Source organism: Motacilla alba, chromosome 6 (assembly GCF_015832195.1).
Source record: "Motacilla alba alba isolate MOTALB_02 chromosome 6, Motacilla_alba_V1.0_pri, whole genome shotgun sequence".
NCBI classification, from domain to species: Eukaryota; Metazoa; Chordata; class Aves; order Passeriformes; family Motacillidae; genus Motacilla; species Motacilla alba.
In genome coordinates this window covers 996139-1015841 of record NC_052021.1, presented here as the reverse complement: position 1 = coordinate 1015841, position 19703 = coordinate 996139, and the positions used below count along the sequence as shown (strand labels likewise).

At 41.2% G+C, this 19703-nt stretch overlaps 1 protein-coding gene across 8 annotated transcripts in view; it reads left to right on the top strand.

Annotated features, from left to right (window-relative positions):
- Nucleotides 1-19703, top strand: part of CTNNA3 (catenin alpha 3) — a 421074-nt gene that overhangs the window by 358630 nt on the left and 42741 nt on the right. For all 8 annotated transcript variants that reach the window (XM_038140205.1, XM_038140208.1, XM_038140206.1 and 5 more), the window contains 2 exons: nucleotides 3096-3188; nucleotides 10535-10716. In XM_038140205.1, the coding sequence (XP_037996133.1) occupies nucleotides 3096-3188; nucleotides 10535-10716 (275 nt within the window). The remainder of the gene's footprint in view (nucleotides 1-3095; nucleotides 3189-10534; nucleotides 10717-19703) is intronic.

The following is a 19703-nucleotide window of genomic DNA, read 5'->3' as shown; positions in this document are numbered from 1 at the left end:
TCCTTCCATGCCTCTCACTCCAGTCCTCCAGCTGTGCTGCTCTCCCTGTGCACAATTTCTGTTTATTGATGCTAGCACACTATTTTGTGTTGCAAGCCTTTGTGTTCATACCAGTTTAACCATGCAGTCGTCAGGCATTCCTTTTCAATAGCCATGTGTTGGCACATGGAATATTCATATAAGCAGATATAGGTGTGTCTCAGGTATTTAATAAATAGTGGATTATGAGAGCAACATGAAAAAAAATCACAAATTTTGCTTTGAAAGAGCTTCCAAGGAGAGAAAACAATTAAGTAACTACTTCTGTTGTTCTCATTATTACAGTGGGGAGTTTTTTCAGTTTTTGATGTCTGAAAATTAGAATAGTTTATGGTTTGTGATTTAGCGTTTGATAAATCAACAGCTTCCCTCTGCTTGAAATGTCCTTAGCCTTTAATAACTGGATAGGTTTGTTTTGTTTTTCTGAATTCTGTGGTACCAACAATCCAAGGCATGGCAGATGTGGGCTTTGGAGAGAATGACTTGAGAGCTCAATGGGAGTGCAGTCCTCTGGCTGGGAGAGCAAGCTTTCTGCAGGAAGCTCCTCATTCCAGCCACAAACAGGTTTTACTGACAGGAAAAGGGCATAGGCAATTTAAAACCAGAAAGGTTTCTGACAGCATTTAGCCCACGAGGGGTTTGGGTGAGCAGCACTTAGACCCTGAGTTGATGTTCTGTGTATGATAAAGAATTGGAGAGGGAATCCCTGTGCCAGTGCAGCTGGAAGGAGATCTCTGCTCTATGATTTGTAAAGTGCCAGATCAGATTAATACAGTGATGATTTCATCTTTGGAAAGCTTACCTGAGACTGCCATTGAGAGGTGTCTTATCCTACTGTCCTTTTCCTGACCTCTTTGCTAATGTTTCCATGTAGAGGCTGATAACATTTCCATAGCTTGACTTGACAGAAAAATGGTGTCAGTGGAATTCTACAAAATTCTCTTGATGGCCCTAAATAACCATTTTGTAAATAAATACAGTTTGTCGTGGGGTAACAATGGCATAAAGCTCCTAAATACATTACCTAAAATTCACCTATGTATAAGGTGACTGTCTTAAAGTTATTAACCATTTCTGCCCTGTCACAACATTTTGAATTCCATGTTTTATAGAAGAAAGAAACCCTATATTGGAAGTGTGGCATTCTCAGGTACCTGTTCACCCAGGAAGAAATGGTGCTCTGCTGCCATGAATCCAGCTTTATGATCACTGGGGGAAAAAATTCCAAACTAGTTTTAGCAAAACCCAGTAATTGCAATGTATTTAAAATGTGGTATTTAAAATTGTAATTGTAACCTAAGTATAGTTTAAATTTAAAAGGAATTATTTTTTCTGTAAACTTAATCAAGGCTCTTACCTGCCTGAGGGAGTCAGTGTAATCCTGAGAAGCTGAAGTTACTCTGTTTTAATATCCTTTGTTACTGGTCCTCTAATAAGAGTGTCCCTAAGTATTTCAATTAAAGGGAGTTTGTGATAGTTTGTTTTTTTTTTTTTAATTGTAGGGATATCCATCAAAATTTCATTTTGCTTTCATACTGCAGCTTTTTCCAGCATCTTTTGTATGGTAACAGCCTTTGGCTACTGTGGAGTTCTTACTAGGTCCAATTCCAACGTTAAAACAGAGACTTCAGAACAGTCTTAGTCTTTGCCTGAAAATAAAATGCTCCTTTCCCCCAGTTTGGCAGTGTAGCTTTATGCTTATCTTTGTCCCAGAAATTGATTGCCTGTTTCCTTGAGGAAGTTTAGGTGTATTTGTCACCCCCGGCATTCTATTTCTGCCAACTTGTGCACCAACACTGAGTTATTTCTTGCAGTGTTATCTCATAGAAATGATGATTTTCTTCAGTGAGTGAAATTGTCTGTGCTGCTGAAGCAATGGAGTGCTATTTGAGCCTGGTTTCAAGGCTGTGTTGAACTCTGTGGTTTATGTACCACCCTCTGACCACAGAGATTCTTTCCCAAAGAACACAAATGCATGCAGGTGGATTTATTCAGGTTAATGCAGTGCCATTACAGTGCTATGGACCCAGAAATAAAATGACAGAACCCTGCAGTGTCCCTCTTAACAGATCTTCTTTGTATATGCCTTGACAGTAAAAACATGAAGGTGAGAATATACAGCAATTCTGGATTAAAAACATTATATTTGACTTGATTGAAAATTGGGTAAAAGTAATAGCTCGGTTTCTTTCTGCCTATCTTTTTCTAAGGTTTTCTGGTAGTCCTAGTCTTGTCATGTTTCTCTTGGAATGTCAGGCTTTTGGGGGACTCAGAACATCAGGATTTCCCTCTAATTGGGACTATAGATGTCAAGGTGGTGGCAGATCTGTCATGAGCTTTGTAGAGCTTGGTTCTGTATATTTTTTGCTTTTCATTTTTGTGAATTTTCTTGATAAAGGAAAGTTTCTTGACTGCTCTCTTGCATTGGCAGAATCAATAGTATTTTTAAGTGGTTCATAATCCCAAAAACTTTGTATGCTTCATTGGGCAGTGTTTTGCTGATAGAAGAAACTTGCTTTTAATGTTTTATTTAGTGTCCTTTATAAAAAGTCATGTTCAGTGTGGGTATTTTGCTATGTTATTTATTATAAAATTCAGAACTTCTGCATGAAACCCCTTTTCTTTTAATAATATTTTGGTTAAAAGGAAGCAGTAAACAAATCTAAAGATCTGGATTACATGGAAAATTTCTTGCAGTAAATGAAAGAGAATCAACTGGCAGTTCCTGTGACTAGAAGGAACAGACAGCGGCATATTAAATGATGCCATGTATAAAAATAGCAAATTAAGGACACGTATTTTTTCTGGTTGTGCAAGAACTTGTGCTGCTTAATAGAACTGGGAAGTGACACATTCACAATCCATTCTTGTCATGTAAAGATTTCTTATTAGACACCTTTGCTAGGAGCACCAATTTAAACAGAGTTTAGTAAGGGCTCCAGCGGGGCTGCTTGGTGTTTGTCAAACCTTACCTCAGACCAAACAGGAGGTGTTTGACATGAGCACCCGAGTTGCCCAGTCTGGCAGACATTAACCCTTTCCTGCCTTTTCCCCAGACGCCCGAGGAGCTGGAGGATGTGTCTGACCTGGAGGAGGAGCAGGATGCGCGCAGCCGCACCAGTGTCCAGACCGAGGGGAAGACTGACCGGGTATGTGGGAGCCAGGCTGGAGGAGCGCTGTGAGCTGGGGAAATGCTGCTGCTCTGCCGAGGAAGTTGCTTCACAGTTGAAGTGCTCTTGCTGGCAAAGTACAAGTAGTTGTTTTTAGATACTTAGTATCAAAGTGTAATAAGATCCACTAAAGCTTTCAAAGATCACATTTTCATGCATGGTTGTCTACTTCTCAGCTAAACCAGGGTTCTTCTTTAAAGGGAATGCTTCTCTTTGAAAAGAAAACTATAAGTAACACATACTTGAGAGGGCACAAAGCAAGAAGTAGATGCTGAAGACTGGCAGGTGGGGAGCTGGCTGTCAGGAATCAGAGGCACAGACTGGTGCTGTGGGGAGATGTCTCTGGGATGTGCTTCTCCTTGTGAGGTGGAAGGGACTGTTAAACGCAGACTGTTGTTAATGCAGCTAAAACCCCCCAGTACTTTAACATTATAGTATGGACATTTCTGGTTTTCCCTCATTTCTCCCTAAAATAATACAGCTACTGTAAATGTTCCTTTTTGTGGCATCTAGACAGAGGTCATGGCTTAAAGCCTGATTCTGTAGTTTAGAAACAATTTTCCTACGTTTCAGGTCCTGCTATTGGGCCTATAAATGGCACATCACCCCCCAAAAGCAGTAGAAAATTATAGCTTTGACTAAATTATATACATATGCACTCAGGCAGGAGTACCACATTGACAGACACCTGCACACACTTTTTTAAAAAAAAGATGTCTTAACAAATCTATTTGCTGCTGCAGCAGCAAACACGAACAGTGATTTTAGGCCTCTTTGTTTGGAGTGCTCTTTGATATTGGTATTTGAAGATTTATACCCAGAAGCTGTTTAGCAATATGAGGGATCTGTGTGGGGAAGATAGATGTTAAGCTTTGGGCAGTGTGTGGTTTTGTGGGATGCAGCAGCTTTGTGTCCTGTTGGAAGGCTGTTGTGCGCAGTGTTGACACCAGGAATGACTGTGTTCCAGAAGTCCTTTGGCAAGATTGCCGAGCAGCCTTTTTTCCTCGACTTCTTTCTCTTGGGCATTTCAGCTATAATAATTCAGTTTTATTTATACATATCTGGCTCCATATTCATTCTGCATAGGAGCACTCTTGATTCCTCTTGCTTTGTGAAGAGTGTTGTAATTTCTTTGATGTCACATCTCTCACTGCTCCAGTGGAGAACTGGTGCCTTTTTTTCTTTGTTTTTATCACAACATATAAAACCAGATGTGATGTGTGTATGCCACTTGTAACAAAGGCTACATCTTAACTAGCAAATCTTGTTTCCCATATGTATGAAAAAGTAATGTATTATTAATCACACCTTTAGACTCTATCTCCATAGAGAGGGAGAGAACAGAGATTAGGGGTGAGATAGTAAGACTGAGATTTGACTTCGTATTTATCTTCCTCACTCATCTTGACAATGTTACTTCATTGATCTTTTCCTTCAGATAATTTCCAATTTCTGAGATGAATATAATAGTGCCTGTGGCATCATCCCATGCTGGGGGATACAGGTCAACTTGGGCAGTGTGCTGTGACATCTCTGGGTACTTAAACTGGATAAAAATATTGATGATTATTTGTAGGGTGATTTTACATCCTTGAAGAAGAGGCTCCTTAGGATCAATCCCTTAGCTACTGTAGGAACAGGTACTGGATCCAAGGACTAATGCAGTTTTTCCCGGCTGAAAGTTAGCTCTTCCTCTGGTGACTGTGTGTAATTTGTGTAGTCAGCTCTGGAAGCTTATCACAGACTTATTTATGCTGTCATGATCAGTGTCATTCCACTGAGGGAGGTAGTGGATTGTTATCGTGGGATTCTGTGTTGAAGAGAGGGTTGAGTAAGATTTTGCCCAGTTAATTTTCAACTTAGAGAACAATGTATGTGTTAATGATCAGGAAGAATTAATTTAAGTGTTTGAAGTTACTAAATTAGTAATTATTTAGTTATTTAGTTTAGTTAATTAGATGAGAACAGCTTAGCTTAATTTCAAAGTTGCTGCTGCAGGTTGAGGTGATCATATTGAGGAAGAGGCAAAATGTTTTACCTCATAACTTAATCCACTTAAGGGTGACAAGAGCAGAACTCTTTCAGGCAGCCACACATCCACATTTTTTATGTCAGAGTTGTGCAGACAGTGTTGTGAATGCATGAAAGAAATGTCTGAGATTAGGATAATTTTTCATACAGTTTTGTTGCACACTGTGCTTGTGCAACAATTCTGAGCTGAAAAAGAGTTTATTCAGTGTGTTCTGTGAATGAGAAAATCCAGGTGAAGTTATTTCATTGTTGTATTATATTGCATTTTAAATACGATTAATTATATAGCTCTAAAAATCTACTAAACTATAAGAGGAATGCCCGGATAAAGCAGCAAAGACCAAGAGGAACTGTAGATACTTGCATAAAAAGTAGTTAGAAGGGAAGCTAGGTTTGCCATCAGATTAATTAGCAATTTTTATTCAAGTGGCAAATACTGTACATCTAAGTTCCTACACTAAATTAAATGGTGACATACATTAACAGGAAGTGTGTGCTATTGTGTTAATAAAAAAGCCAATTTCAGAATACTTTTTAAATTTCTATCAAAGCCCCACACAAGCATGAAATACTGGTAAGAATTCAAGCATAATAAAAATAACTACTGTAATTTTGAGTAGTTTGTATGAATAGTAATTTTGACACTTGATACATAACAAAAGATCCCCTGTCAGGAGTCATGATCTATCAAAAGCATTTAATTTTCTTGCCATTTTTTAACCCAATTTCTGTAAAGAGATTAAGTTACTGAAATACTCAAGGTTGTAGCCGTATATTATATACTTCTACTAATCCAGCTGTTTGGCCCAGGGCAGAATAAATACATTTCTTCTTGACACACACATATATATGAACAATTCTATTGCTCTCTCTACTTAGCTCATTACTGGAATAGATGGTTTATTGGAAAGTTTCTGTCCTTATACCTCCTATGTTGCAATTCATAAATTAATAAATAAAATAAAACATATCAGCACTCATCTGGGATGGACACAGAGAGTGGGGTTCCTTGCTGTATGTATTTTTTTTAACGTACTTGTTCATCCTTTTTCTATAGCTTCTTTCGGAAACTCCAGGTTGAATAACTCCAGTAACCTTGATTTACTCTTCAGGGTGGAGTTTCCTGTATGTTCTTTCAGTCTCTGTCTCCTCTGGGTGCTCTGCAGCTGGTTAATGAATTTCTAGAATTTTGTGTCCAGACTATTTATATTGCAAAATGTGTGAAGCCACCTGTGATTTCAGCAGTACAAGTGAGAGGTTTGCACTATTTCCTGCTGTGTGCATATCTCACAAAGAGCTTTGTATGAGGTTTGCCTTTCTGCCACGAGCACAGCCTTTTATCAACCACAAATTCCCACCCACAGCACTGTCCATGGCTGGTTCTGTCTCAGTTGTGTGTGTGTATGCTGGTGATTTTTCTTAGGGGTAAACCCTGTCATTATCTCAGCTGCACTACATCCTGGGATGTTTCCAGATCAGTTCTCAAGGTCACTTTGAGTTGTAAACCAGGCCTCTTCCACTGCCAGTGGGCGGCGTGGACTCTTGGTTCTGTGGAAACACTGACTAATGCAGCTACCTTCACAGCTTTTCCTGATGGATCCCTTGGCTTGGTGTGTGTTCTTGATAAGTGCTCTGCAAGCAGTTTTCTAAATAATATATTACATCCACCCACTGGAGATTACATCTGGACCTTATTTCTCCAGGTTATTTGTAAGGATGGCATGAGAGCCAGTGGCAAAGCTCTGGTGAAGCCCAGACTTAGGACATGATGCTTTTTTATCTATAGGCCTATGGCCCTGGGACAAAGAGAAATTACATTTAATATGCCATACTTGCATCATCTAAGCCAACCTTCTTAAGGAAGGCTGATGCAAAAATGGCATTAAACACTAAACACTTTGTTTGCTATCTCCCAGTACTTTCACCTCCTCATCTGGTTTATCCAATTATATTGCATCTAAAAGTACAGCAGACCTGTCATGGCAGAACAAATGAGGCACTCTCTGAACTTGTTTAAGGAATGCTGCACTTCAGCAGGCTTGCTGCAATTCTTGAAATGGGGAGAAGGCAGCTGGTGACAGCAGGTAGTAAAGTATTGAAAGAAACACAGCTTCTCCCCTCTGTCAGCATCACACACCCACACAGTTCATCTCTGGGGGCGTGTATTCACTTAGCTGTGAATGCTGAATATCCAACATATCTCTGTCACCTCTTCATCCAAACTCACAAAGTGATTCCCTCAGTAGGAAAAGTAGCAGTAAAAGGTAGTGAACATGTCTTGCTCATTTTGACAGTCCCTTGGACTCAGTGGTGTCTCCATGAATTCACTTATGAACACACTGACACTCAAACAGTATCAGACTCGGGAATGGTTTGGCTTGGAATTGACCTCAGAGATCACCTCGTTCCACAGCAGGGATGCCACTCACCAGCTCAGGGCTCAGCTCACATGTGTGTTTTATGACAGGGGTCTGCAAAGTTTGTTCAAGAAAACGACAGGTAAAAGTCATGATTGGAACTGTTGTGAAACAGCATGATTGAAATATATTGCTGTACTTTGAGTGATCTACAGGGTCCTGTTCTTTTTCACCAAATGTTCAGCTGACTGCAGCAGGAGAGCAGGAACAGACCAGAGGGCTTCTTCTGGCTGCTGAGGCTCTGGTGGAATGAAAGCCTCAGCTCTCAAGACAAAGTAGGGGACACAAATCCGTTCATCTGGGATCTCTGACATTTTCTTATCACTACAGTATATGAAGAGCAGGTTATTTTGTGTTCTTGCATGTAAAAGATCTGAGAAGTTTTTCATGTGCTCATTTGGGAAACTGGGATTTGTTTCCTTGCAGCCTACAAAAGTGCAGAAAAACAGTGTTTTCCTCTTCTCTTCTCTGTAGTTACATGACATATTGCAGCCTACAAAGCTGGAAGTGTTAAATAATTTTCAAGGGAGATTCTTTGATTTTGCTTGAATGTATTGTGCTGCTTTCTGTTGCCTTTCTTTCCTTCCTGGTCTCTGTAAGTGGTAAGAATGGTGCTGGTGTGGATCTGGCCTGTCACTTGTTAGGGGTCAGGAAAGAAGAAACATATGTCAATCTGAGATTTTAAGAGCATAATCAAAGTTTATGTGAAAGTCAAATCCTTGGAGAGCAGCCTGAGACAAAGGTAGGCAAAAGGCCAGTTCTTTGGGTTGGGATGTCATTGGCCAGCAGTGTACCAGGGAGAGAAGAGTCAAAATCATCACCACTTAGTTACCACCCATGTGTCCTTACATGGCCTTGAAAGTTCAGTTTCACTGATGGAGAGCTGACTGAAACATGGACAGGTAATGAAAGGAAACACCAGTCTCACAGGGTCAGTCAGGCTGCAAATGGGACAACTCAAATAACACAAACTCCAGTGTTGGAGACTTTAGCTCCCAGGGAGATAACAGCCTTCAGAAAAGTTAAGTCAGGGAAATTTAAGAAAAAAATCCATACCTTTTTTATAATAGAAGGAAGGAAATATCACAGATAAAACTTCTCCTCTCACCTAGTCCTAAATCTGTTACCTTACATTTTGTCTTAGAAGTAGTGAAAAAATAATCTGCTCTTGCTTGACAGAATAAACCTGCACTGATGTAATAGTCATTCAATTTAGATCTTTATTTCATCATTACTATTATGTTACTTATTTTGATACAAAGTTAAATCTATGCTTAAAAGGCTCTGTATACACTTGCTTTTTTTTGTTGGACATGGTTTTAAAGCAGTATGAGGGAAAGGAGAGAAAAGACAAGGTCAGAATTAGAATTTCCTTTGCCCTTTGTTCCAGTGGATAATGTCTCTTCCACCTGAAGCTCATTATTGTTGGCAGATAGCAGGATGCTGTATGTCACAGTTCCCTCATTAAAATGCCATCTTTCTTGTGTTTTTGAGATCCAGGCCTGTGATCTTGAACTCAAAACTGTGTTGAAGCTAGGGGCTAGGAAATACCACAGACATCCACCCATGAGCAAACATGTATGAGATCAGAAAAGTTCTCTTCCCTCTGTCGGCCATTTTGGGGTTTTTAAACAGCATGGGAGAAGTAGCCTCCAAATAGTTGTGCTTTCTAGCTCTGTGACTGTACGGTAATTCTGACCACTGTCAGATGGTTCCTTACACCCTTAACCATTCTGTGATTCTGTGTGTGACTGCAATTGCAGGTACATGCTGGGAAACCTGTAATTTTCAGTAATTTGTCTAAATGAGAAAGCTAACTCTGTGACAGTGATTATAGAGTAAATAGAATCTCTGAAAACACATGGCTTGAAAAACACACACATTATGTATGGAACTGATTGCCCATTTTATTAATTAGAAGCAATTCAGCCATGGCCTTAACTTTCTATTTTTGTGGTGGTAGACAATGTTTTCTAAACAAGAATAAGTCACAAAATATTTATTGTGTAATTATAGAGTAATGACAGTGTGTTAATAATTGCTGTGTGTAGTTGTGAGTTCCTGGTAGCCTGTGAGATAAGCAGCATGGCAGCAGAGCCATCAGGACCAGTGTGGCTCCTCTCTTCTGGGGTGGGAGGTATGATGAAGGGCCAGGATCTTCATGTGGCCATGTAATATCCCAGCCCCTGGCTGCTCCCTGGCCTGTTTCTGACACAGGAGGGGTGTGTGACCCGTGACTGCAGCAGGCTGGTCATCTTGTTCATGAAGAGCATTAAGCAAAAACATTTCTCTGACCATGTTACATTTTTAGGGGCTTTCGGTAATCTTATTCCCATCCTGATTTCTGTCACCTATTTGTCTTCTGCAAAGACAGAAGATGCATATTTGAACAATTAAATCTTTTTCAGTTCAAAGAATGATAATATAGAACCTTCTCAGAAGAGAGAAGAAGCATACCTGAGTGTTTCAGGACAATTAACCCTTTTCATTGATTATTTTGTACCTGAATAAATACTGAATTTTGTAACTTTTACATGTATCATACTTAAAACTACTCAGGCTCCTTAGCCCTAGGAAATAGGACAATTTTTCAGTCATATTTCATAAAGGGTATTTGGAAGAATTTAATAATCTCTCTCTCGCTATGTTAAAATGAATGATTTCAGGAACACCACTTTCCCTATTACACTGAGACTACTTACTTGGCTCAACCCAGTGACAACATACAAATTCTGAAAGTTAGAAGTGCTCAAACTCAAGCAGTTGGCTCAGGCCATAGTGTGTTCAAACGGTGTATTTAATAATGTGCAGTGCTTTTGTTTAAAAAATAAAATACTCTGACATAGATGTTTTACAAATGAAATTATTCTGTTTTAGGCCAAGATGACTCAATTGCCAGAAGCTGAAAAGGAAAAGATAGCTGAGCAAGTGGCTGACTTCAAAAAAGTCAAGAGTAAGCTTGATGCAGAGATTGAAATCTGGGATGATACCAGCAATGACATAATTGTTCTCGCCAAGAGGATGTGTGTGATTATGATGGAGATGACTGACTTCACAAGGTAATTACATAAAAAAAGGTTATTGGATATTCAGAAATGCTGGAGGCCATTGTCACACTGTTAGAGCAGCAAATACAGAGTTTAATGTCAGCTCACAGCATCTCTGCAAAGCTCAGTGGCTCAGCTAATGCAGCACATCAGGTAGGAGCACTGAAGTGTTGGGGGATTTAATGTTTTGAACTATGCTTATCCCAATTTTTTTGCCTTTGTTCTCTCTTATTAATTTGTTGGTAGGGTTTTTGCAAATGTTTTAGCACTCTTATTTCTGCTCTCAGTGAAAGGGAAAAAGTAACAAAATAATTTTGATTTTAAGCTGTAGATTTCTCATCTGTTGTTCTGTCTACTTGTATCAGAGCATGCTGTCAAGCATGAAACACTCTGTACAGAGCCCACGTGTGACAGTACACATTCAGACTCATACATATTTTATATCCCATTATTGCTGTTGCTTTCATGAGAACTCTTGTGCTGCTAGATGTAGTTTAAAGAATGAAGAGTACCAGAGCAGATAGCTCTCAAAGCTGGTATTTCTTTGTGCTGCCATTGTGTGTTTGATGATGGCCTTAGAACAGGAAACAAGTTAAAGTGCAGGAGCTTTTTCTGCTGTGCTCTGAATTAAATGATGTGTAAATCTCATCAAATTGATTATAACAAAGGAAGATATTGGTGGTGGTGTCTGTACTTCCTTCCCCCCCCGCCCCTAGTCTAGTTAGCAGTAAAATAGTTGCTGACAGGTGAAGCCTTTACACACAGGTACCATTACAGGACATTTACTGCCTCCTGAAATCAGTCCTTTAGTGCAAGAGACAAAGAACATTCTCTTTGTATCTTGGTGGGTGTCAATGAGCAGGGTTGCATTGAGCTGAACCAGCTGGGACAGAGCTGGGCTCTGCTGAGGGCTCTTTCTGGGGAAGGCAGCTGTGGCATTTTATCAGACTGGCACTTTCCATATCCACCTGGAAGTGAGAGGGGGGTAAAGACCTGCATGGAGAAGTCTGCAATCCATTATAAAATTGGTTTTAAATAACTCTTTCAGTAAGAAGTTCTGTTTCTTCTTTAATGATGCCAGATGAAGTCTGGCAAAGGGAAGATTTGTATCTGTCTGAGTAATACGTGAACTCTTGTGGCTTTTCCTCTTATTGTTGCTTATCAAAGGTAGCAGTTGTATGTGCTGAGAAGCACAGCTGGCTCTTCATTTCCTGCTCTGTGGAAATCTGGGAACAGATCATAGAATTGTTTAGATTGGAAAAGATCCTTAAGGTCACTGAGTCCATCCATTTACCCAGCACCACCATGTTCATTTGCTAAACCATGTTCCAGAGTGCCACATCCATATGTTTTTGAACTCTTCCAGGGATGGTGATTCCATCACTTCCCTGAACAGCCTCTTTCAATGCTGGACTACCTTTTCAGTGGAAAAATTTTCCTTAATATCTCGCACAAACCTCCCCCTGGTGCAGCTTGAAGCCATTCTTCATCCTGCCACTTGTCCCCTGGGAGCAGAACCCTGTCCCCCCTGGCTGTACCCTCCTGTCAGGGCACCCTTCTGTGCAGAGCCAGAAGATCCCCCCTGAGCCGCCTTTTCCACAGGCTGAGCTCTCCTAGCTCCCTGAGCTGCTCCAGAACCTTCCCCAGTTCCTTTGCCCTTCTCTGGACACCCAGGGCATGAATATTGCAGAAGGCACAGCAAGCACCAGCTCACCTTAGGGTCTGAGCTCACCGCTCTGTAACGCCCAAGTTCTTGAACACGGAAGAAATAAAAGATCCTGACATTTTGTATTTGTTACATCAGAAGCTACTCAGACAAATAGTAAATTTGTGTATTTGAGTCACTTGTTACATAAGCTGATTGCTGCTGTTCTTCATATGGTATTACCTTGCATTCATTGTTATTTAATCTCAGTGGGTGGTTTTCAAAGTTTTGGGTTTTTGCTCTGTCTACTGTATAAGTAAATAGCAAGAAATGGCCTGACCTGCTATAACAGTTTTCATAATATTTTAGTGGAAATACTCTAATTTCTCTTCTGATTGGCTAAAAACTTACAAGAAAATCCCAGGGTTGCATTTGGTTTGTTCTGTTTTTCCCTAAGCTTTATGTTTAAATGGAGCAGGATCCTTGTCTTCCATTGCCAAAGCAGACCTACGATTAAAAAGATATTTGCCAATAAACACACCTAAGTCCGTTTTGCTCATATAAGGGAATGTTTGTCTAATTCAAGCAGTGCTTTGGATCACAACACTGGAACTTGTAATTTCTGTTGAGAAAGGAGCAAGGAAGGGTCAATGGTTTAAGCACAAAGGTAGCTCTGCTATCAAGCTTTGAGAATAGTTTTGCTATTTGAGCCCTGTGCACCAGGGGAAAGTTCCTTCAAACAGAGAACTGCTGAATGTCTCTGCAGGATTTTCACAGCACTTTGATGATAGGAAAGTTACAGCTAGGACTCAGGTAAGATTGGGACACCAGGCAGAGCTGACTGCTGTATCAGAGATGATTCTGTCGATGCAGCACAGAGACACCGGTGCTGGTAATTTGCCTGGCTGGGATGTTCCACAGCCTGTCCTGACTGCATGCAGCCCATGGATTCAGGATTCACAGTGCCTTTTGAAGGCTCTGGGACAATCCCTCTCCTTTGGTGTAAAGAGTAAATGAGAATCACTGGGCTTTTACCCCTTACCCATTCTATAGATTGTTAGATTCCAAATGGGGCCGTATGAACACTTCCTTTAAATGAAAGAGTGCAGCTCTCAGCAAACTGTTCAGAAAGTATCTCATATTTGTTCTTGCTTCTTGACATTTGTTTCTAAAATGGCATCAATATTGGAGTTAATATGAGAAATATAGTGAAAATAGCAAAAAAAATTAACAAGACTAGAAAAAAATAGATCTAGCAAAGTCATCCTCCAAAAGCTGTCCCCCTTTATCCTTGTAGTAAGACTAAATGTAATTCTCTAGTACTTCAAGGATTGCAGTTTACCTAAACTTTTCTCTCTGTAGTACTCCTTGTTACCACCACGTGCAGCTGCCTTTTTGGGCAGGGCTCCTCACCTTGTAATAGCCACAGTCTTAATTCACAGCTTTAATTCATCTGGGCTTCTAGTCTTTGCTTGGGAAAGCAAATCGAGACGGCAGTTCTGTAGTTACTGGACTCAAAGAGACCACGAGACACACAGATGACAGAGGACAGAAAAGGGTTCTATTCCTAGTCAAGTTCATCCATGAAACTCCTCACCATAACTCACTATTTGATTTACTTTTCCTGGTGCTCCTTCCCACTTCAGAGTTACCTGTGATCCTCCTATTTCCCATCCAGCAGCCAGATGCTTTTTAAATTCTGTGGAGCTTTTTTTTGTATCCTGAAATCAGCTGCCTTCCTTGCCTTTTTCTGGCCTTCCTAGCCCTCAGATTTGTATCAGCTCCATCCAGCTCCACCCACGTGGAAGTCCCATATAACAGCTCTCCTGCTCAGGCTTACTCCCATCACTAACCTGGTTTGTCAGTGCCACAAAAGGCAGTGGTACCTTTATTAGTAACCCTCTGAACCAAGTGTCAGTGCTGTCACAGTTCAGCTTGAGATACATGTAGGAATTGTCCCTTTCCCTCCCCTCTCTGCTGATCTCGGACATTCACTACTCAGCACTGTTTCATTAAGCAGTCTGGGATGCTTTTGAAAGTCCATGGCTGCTCAGTGTTGGCATCATAAGCCTTAGATGAGAACAAACAACTTCTGCTTTAAATTATTTCATCAAAAATCACTTAAAGATTGAAGGTTGTAGTTGTTTTGCTGACAGAGGTGATTTCCAGCTGAGTAATCAGAAAGGACAGTTATTTTGGAGACTGGCTTTGGGCAAAGAAGGTGAACCTCTCCTTTGGGTTCTGCGTTAAGAGCAGCTTCTGCTTGTGTTACGTAAAGATGCTCTGTAAGGTAAATTTGTTTCCTGAGCGAGAGCAGTTCAGTTTTGTGTGCATGCTTGCATGTGTTTTATCATCTGTGCCTTGTTGGACAGAGCCAGCAGGATTTCCTTGTTCCAGCAGGGCAGGTTAAGCAGGTACATTCTGCTGTTAAAACGAGCACCAGAATTGCATTAGCTGCAGTGGTGCCAGGGCAATGAGAGGGTTTGCAGTGCTCGAGGATCCTGACTGTCCTGCCAGGGCTGTGTGCAATGGCCTCGTGCAGGTGTTGCTCTCAAATAAACACGGGCTCTCAGCTTTGTGATGGATCCTTGAGAGGGGTCAAGTTAAACCATGTAGCACAATCAGCTGATACTGCTTCTGCCTGAACGTCACAGAGCTTCTAATATTTACACAAATAAGTTTGGATTTTGAAGGCAGAAATCCAGTGTCTGTGTCCTCCTGTCCATCCCAAAAGTTTATGACTGAGTCTGAATTTGCTTTACACTACTACTGTGTCTTTATTAATGATACTTGAATAGAATGTGATATTTCCTATGATACTGTTGTGGATGCTTCTGCCACTTTTACAGTAGAAATCATTTCAGCTGATTCTTAAATATGTATGTCAGCAAGTATTTAATCTGATTTGGCAGATGCAACTCAATATAGTTCTAACAGTTAGTGCTGAATATTCATCCTTCAATAATTACATTTCTAAAAAAAAAAAATAAAATGCAAATATATTACTTATTTTATACAACCCTTATTCCAAAGGGAAAATCACCTGATGGACCAAAGTCTTAGAAGTAAAAGAGAAACATTTAAAGAAATAAAAATAATTTAACAGTTTGGCTCTGTGACAGTGTTACTTCAAGTATTTATATATATCCAATTTGCCTGCAAGCTAAGTGTATTAATTTTTCCTGTAGTAGACACAATAGTAGACCATCAATATTAGTATTATTAAACAAACACAGTAGCTCATTAATGCACAGTCTGATTTAGATCCTTCTGCTAGGGATTAAACAGTTAGAATTCCATCAGTGCCACAGGTTAAGGTGTTGGCAGTGTGCAGCTGCGGGTGGAGCAGAGGCACACCCTTTACATGGCTGCTCTTTGCAGGTTTACAAGGCATGGTGAATACTTGTAAACCAATCCAGTGAGCAGCTAATGGCCAAAATAATGAGCACAACATTTCTTCCTTTCCTCTGCAGCATTTCTGTGGCAACGTACAGCTGACTCATGTACAGCTGCAGTCAGGAAACAGGTTTTGCTATAACTCATAACTGGAGTAGAAATACTAAAGGGAAAGGATAAACTGGAGCTGCCTGTCAGCCTCAGGAGTAGGAAGAGGTACATGCACAGGCCTACATCAGCTTTGTTTTTGCAGTCTTCTGTTCTTTTTTGTGTGTCACCTGTTGTTCCTTAACCACAACCGTTTTAGGCACTTCTGTTCTCTGCCTGTGCTGTCAGAGCCAAAACACACATTTTCTCTCATTTCTGAGTGCTGCCGCTGACTGCAGGCAGCACATGACATTCAGAATGCTCTGGTACAGGCAGGAGAGACTTTTAAGTCCCTGAAATTGTTCTGGGAATTTCTGGGAAAATAAAAGCTCTTTAGCAAATGTCAGGACAGAAAGATGTTCTGTTATTATTTCTTCCTTCTCTCAGTGAGATAATTACATCGTGGATATCTTTCTATACGCATGTAGATAAGCACATGTAATTATTTCACAGTTTATCTATTGCCTCTTGGAAGGGTGAGGCATTCACAGTTTGTTCTTTCATTTTAAAACTGTTTTTAAAAAAGGTACTTTATTTGTGCAACTTTCATTTCCTTGGAAAAGAAATAAAAATGAACATAACACTGTCTTTTTATTGAGCTTAACAGTTGCAGTCACACTTTTGAAAGAAAGGTGACAAAAAATTATTTTACCTTGACATTTGACCTTTCTAAGTTTCAACTTTTTATATTGCCAATGCCTGCAAATCATTTTAAAAAATTCTTATTTTCCTGCAAGAAAACCAGATTGTGATATAAGTAGCAAGGCTCAGAAATTTAACCTTTTTTATTAATGGCACTTTTTTCATATGGACTTGAAAGTTAATTTAAGATAATGTTTTAATTGATTTTAAGCAAACAGTCATTTGCAGCTAGAATGGGAAATGACTCCTAAATTTCATGTATACAGGTAGAAATCAAGACACATTCGCACAAAGAGAATTCTCCCAGTCATCTGATTACAAGTCTCATGTAAAACTCTTCAGCTTAAAATTCTGGTGGTAATTTACTTGTGTGATGTGTTTAGTTGACTTACTGCTGGACTGTGTGAAGCCACTTCTGAATAATTTCTTGCTTGCTGTAGGATGCCTTGTAGTCATGGAAGCTGTGAAGATTAATTCCTCTGATTAGAGCAATTACATGCTCCACATCCTAAAAGAATTTTATAAATTGAAGTCCAAGATAAATGCACTCCATTTTAAACAGTAAGGCTTAGTTGTGCTGTTTGTGTAGAAGTCCTTAGTTTGTGCTGATGTGTGTCATACCTCATGCAGGGATAAGCACAGGGCAGAGCAATACTGACACAACCTCCCTGTCCCCGTGTCCAAATGTGACTGGTATTTACTTGAAGATAGGGGATCCTCAAAATAATCAGAGAGAGCAGCTGGTGCTTGTTTTTTATTTTTCCTGTAGTCCTGTGTAAGATTTCAGTGAATTCTGTGCATTCTTAGCAATATTACAACTAGTTTAACAATTATTTCAGAGTATCTATTACTACAAACCGTAGCATAAAAGTTGAGGAAAAAAAAAGTGAAGAGATTGAGATGTTTGTTGGTTGGGCAGAGAGGATCATGAGGACCTATCGTCCATGCCTCATATATAGAGTCAACAGATTAGCAACATGGAGACATACTCAAATATAGCAAAATCACAAATAAGGCAGACAAACAGACCTATGTAACCTCTGGCGGAAGTCTGTCCAGGACCAGAAGCAAATCAACTACAAATCACAGTGTACATTTCAGCAAATGCAATGCTATTTTAGTGACAAGCTGTAAGTTTTGTGCCAGAAAGGCCATCTTCTGCCCTTCATCTTTAGGATCTGCTATAGTCAGAGGACAAAGGGATTTCAGAACTCTCAAGTATCAGCTCCTGTCAGCAGAGGCATCAGGAGTGTAAAGGGGAGCTCAGGCAGTAATTGGACAGCTTCCAGGGCAGATTTCCCGGGCAGCTGGGGGGGCTGTGGTGGGGCATCTCCCGTGGGTGCAGCAGAGCAGGAACGAGCAGTGCCTGTGTGAGCGGCCCCGGGCCCGGCCAGAGCCGGGGGTGCCCTGCAGCGGTTCCGGGGGCGCTCAGCCCCCCAGCGGGGCAGCAGGAACCTTGGAGCTCTGGCGTCTGCAGGGCAGTCACACTGACTGGGGCTGCTCCACTGCCATCGCTCGGCACCTTCCTCCTTGTCCCGGGGGCAGCCGGAGCGCGGTGCCGAGACTGAGGGCGTAGCCGGCTGCTCCCTGAGGGAGGGGGCCGGGGGTGATCCCGCTGCAGGCGTGCGCTGAGCGCCGCGCCGGGCTGTAGGAGCAGCCCGGGCTGCTGGGAACCGCCCTCAGCCCCGGCCAGGGGGAGCAGGGAGCAGGGAGCAGCCCCATGGTCCCTTGAGAGGCACAGAGCCGGGCTGTGGCACGTCCCCGAGCCTGCCCGGGGGAGAAGCTGCTGGCAGGGCAGGGCCAGCACCAGCCGGAGGGCAGGGCTGGGGCAGCCGTAGCTGTGAGCCAGGGCTGGGCCTGGGCTGCAGGGCAGAGCTTGACTGGGGCTCTGGGCTGGGCGAGTGAGCCTGGACTGCAGCACTAAGGGTCACTGGTGCCCTGGGGCTGTGGCACCGGGCACAGCAGGGCTGGAAGCCGGGGTCCCCTGGGACACTGGGAACGAGGTGGTGATCGGTGATGAGCTGGAATTCTGTCCTCAGGATAGTGTTCAAGGAACTCATACCAATGACAGTTTTGTAGCATTCTCCAAAGGCACCGAACAGAACCTGCCTTTGATTTTCAGTGTCTTGCACAAGTTTTGTTTTTATGTTTATTTTGCTCAAGCTGTTGTTGGGTGAGAGCACCCAGCAATGTCTCTTAGGAAAATAAAGAAGCAGTCATTAAAAAGGCAAAACACCTCTCCCAGCTTTTTACCCTTTAAAATATAGGCCTATTTTTATGGGATTTATTTGCTGTATTTTGTATATGCTATATATTTTTGGCTATAACACCATATGTTCAGGTTTCTGCTGAATTAATTAGCAGAAGTTAGAAGCTTAAACCTTTGGAGGGCTTCCAAGAAATAAGACTGGAAACTTTTGTAGTTATCAGCCCCTTCATTGGAAGGGTAGGCACAGCAGTGAATTAATTACGACCAGAAATTTGACATAAAATATTAGTTACTTTTTTTCCCTGTGAATTTATTTCTGATTCAAATGGAAGTTTTGCTTACAGGAGATCAGTCATGTTCAGAGTATGATGTGCACCCATGTTTCTCTTGACGATCTATTATCTAAGAAAGGTTGTATGGCAGTTACTGCACTGTTGGCCTGGCTGCTGAAACAGTAGTCTGGAGTTGTCACTGCAGAGTTTGTGAACTTGATAATACAGATAGGACCTAATGGGGGTACATAAAAATGACTAGTAGTTGCAGATAGTGAAATAGAAAGGAAGCAGATCAGTGGGAATTGCTTTTGAGGCTGAACAGGCTTTGCAGAGCTGGTGATACCTCAGGGGGCTGCTTGTGGCTACTGGGATGAGATGACTGCAGTGAAGGGGTGCTGCTGTCTCGACTGCCACTCTGATCTCAGTGGGGAGGCAAGTGGGCAGTCTAGAGAAGGGAATGAGGTACAGGGACTCCCCTGCCATCTTCCCCAGCTTCTTTTCCCTTAGCAATACTATCAACTTTGTATTATCAAGGTTTCTCTACCAGAATATAAAATGGGAAAAAATTGAGGCCTTAAGTCATGTTTTCCAAAACAAAGAGATTTTACTACACAAACTATTTTCTTTTACATTCTCATATACAATAAGTTCATAAGCATTGGAGAAAAAACAGGTTTTGTCTCTT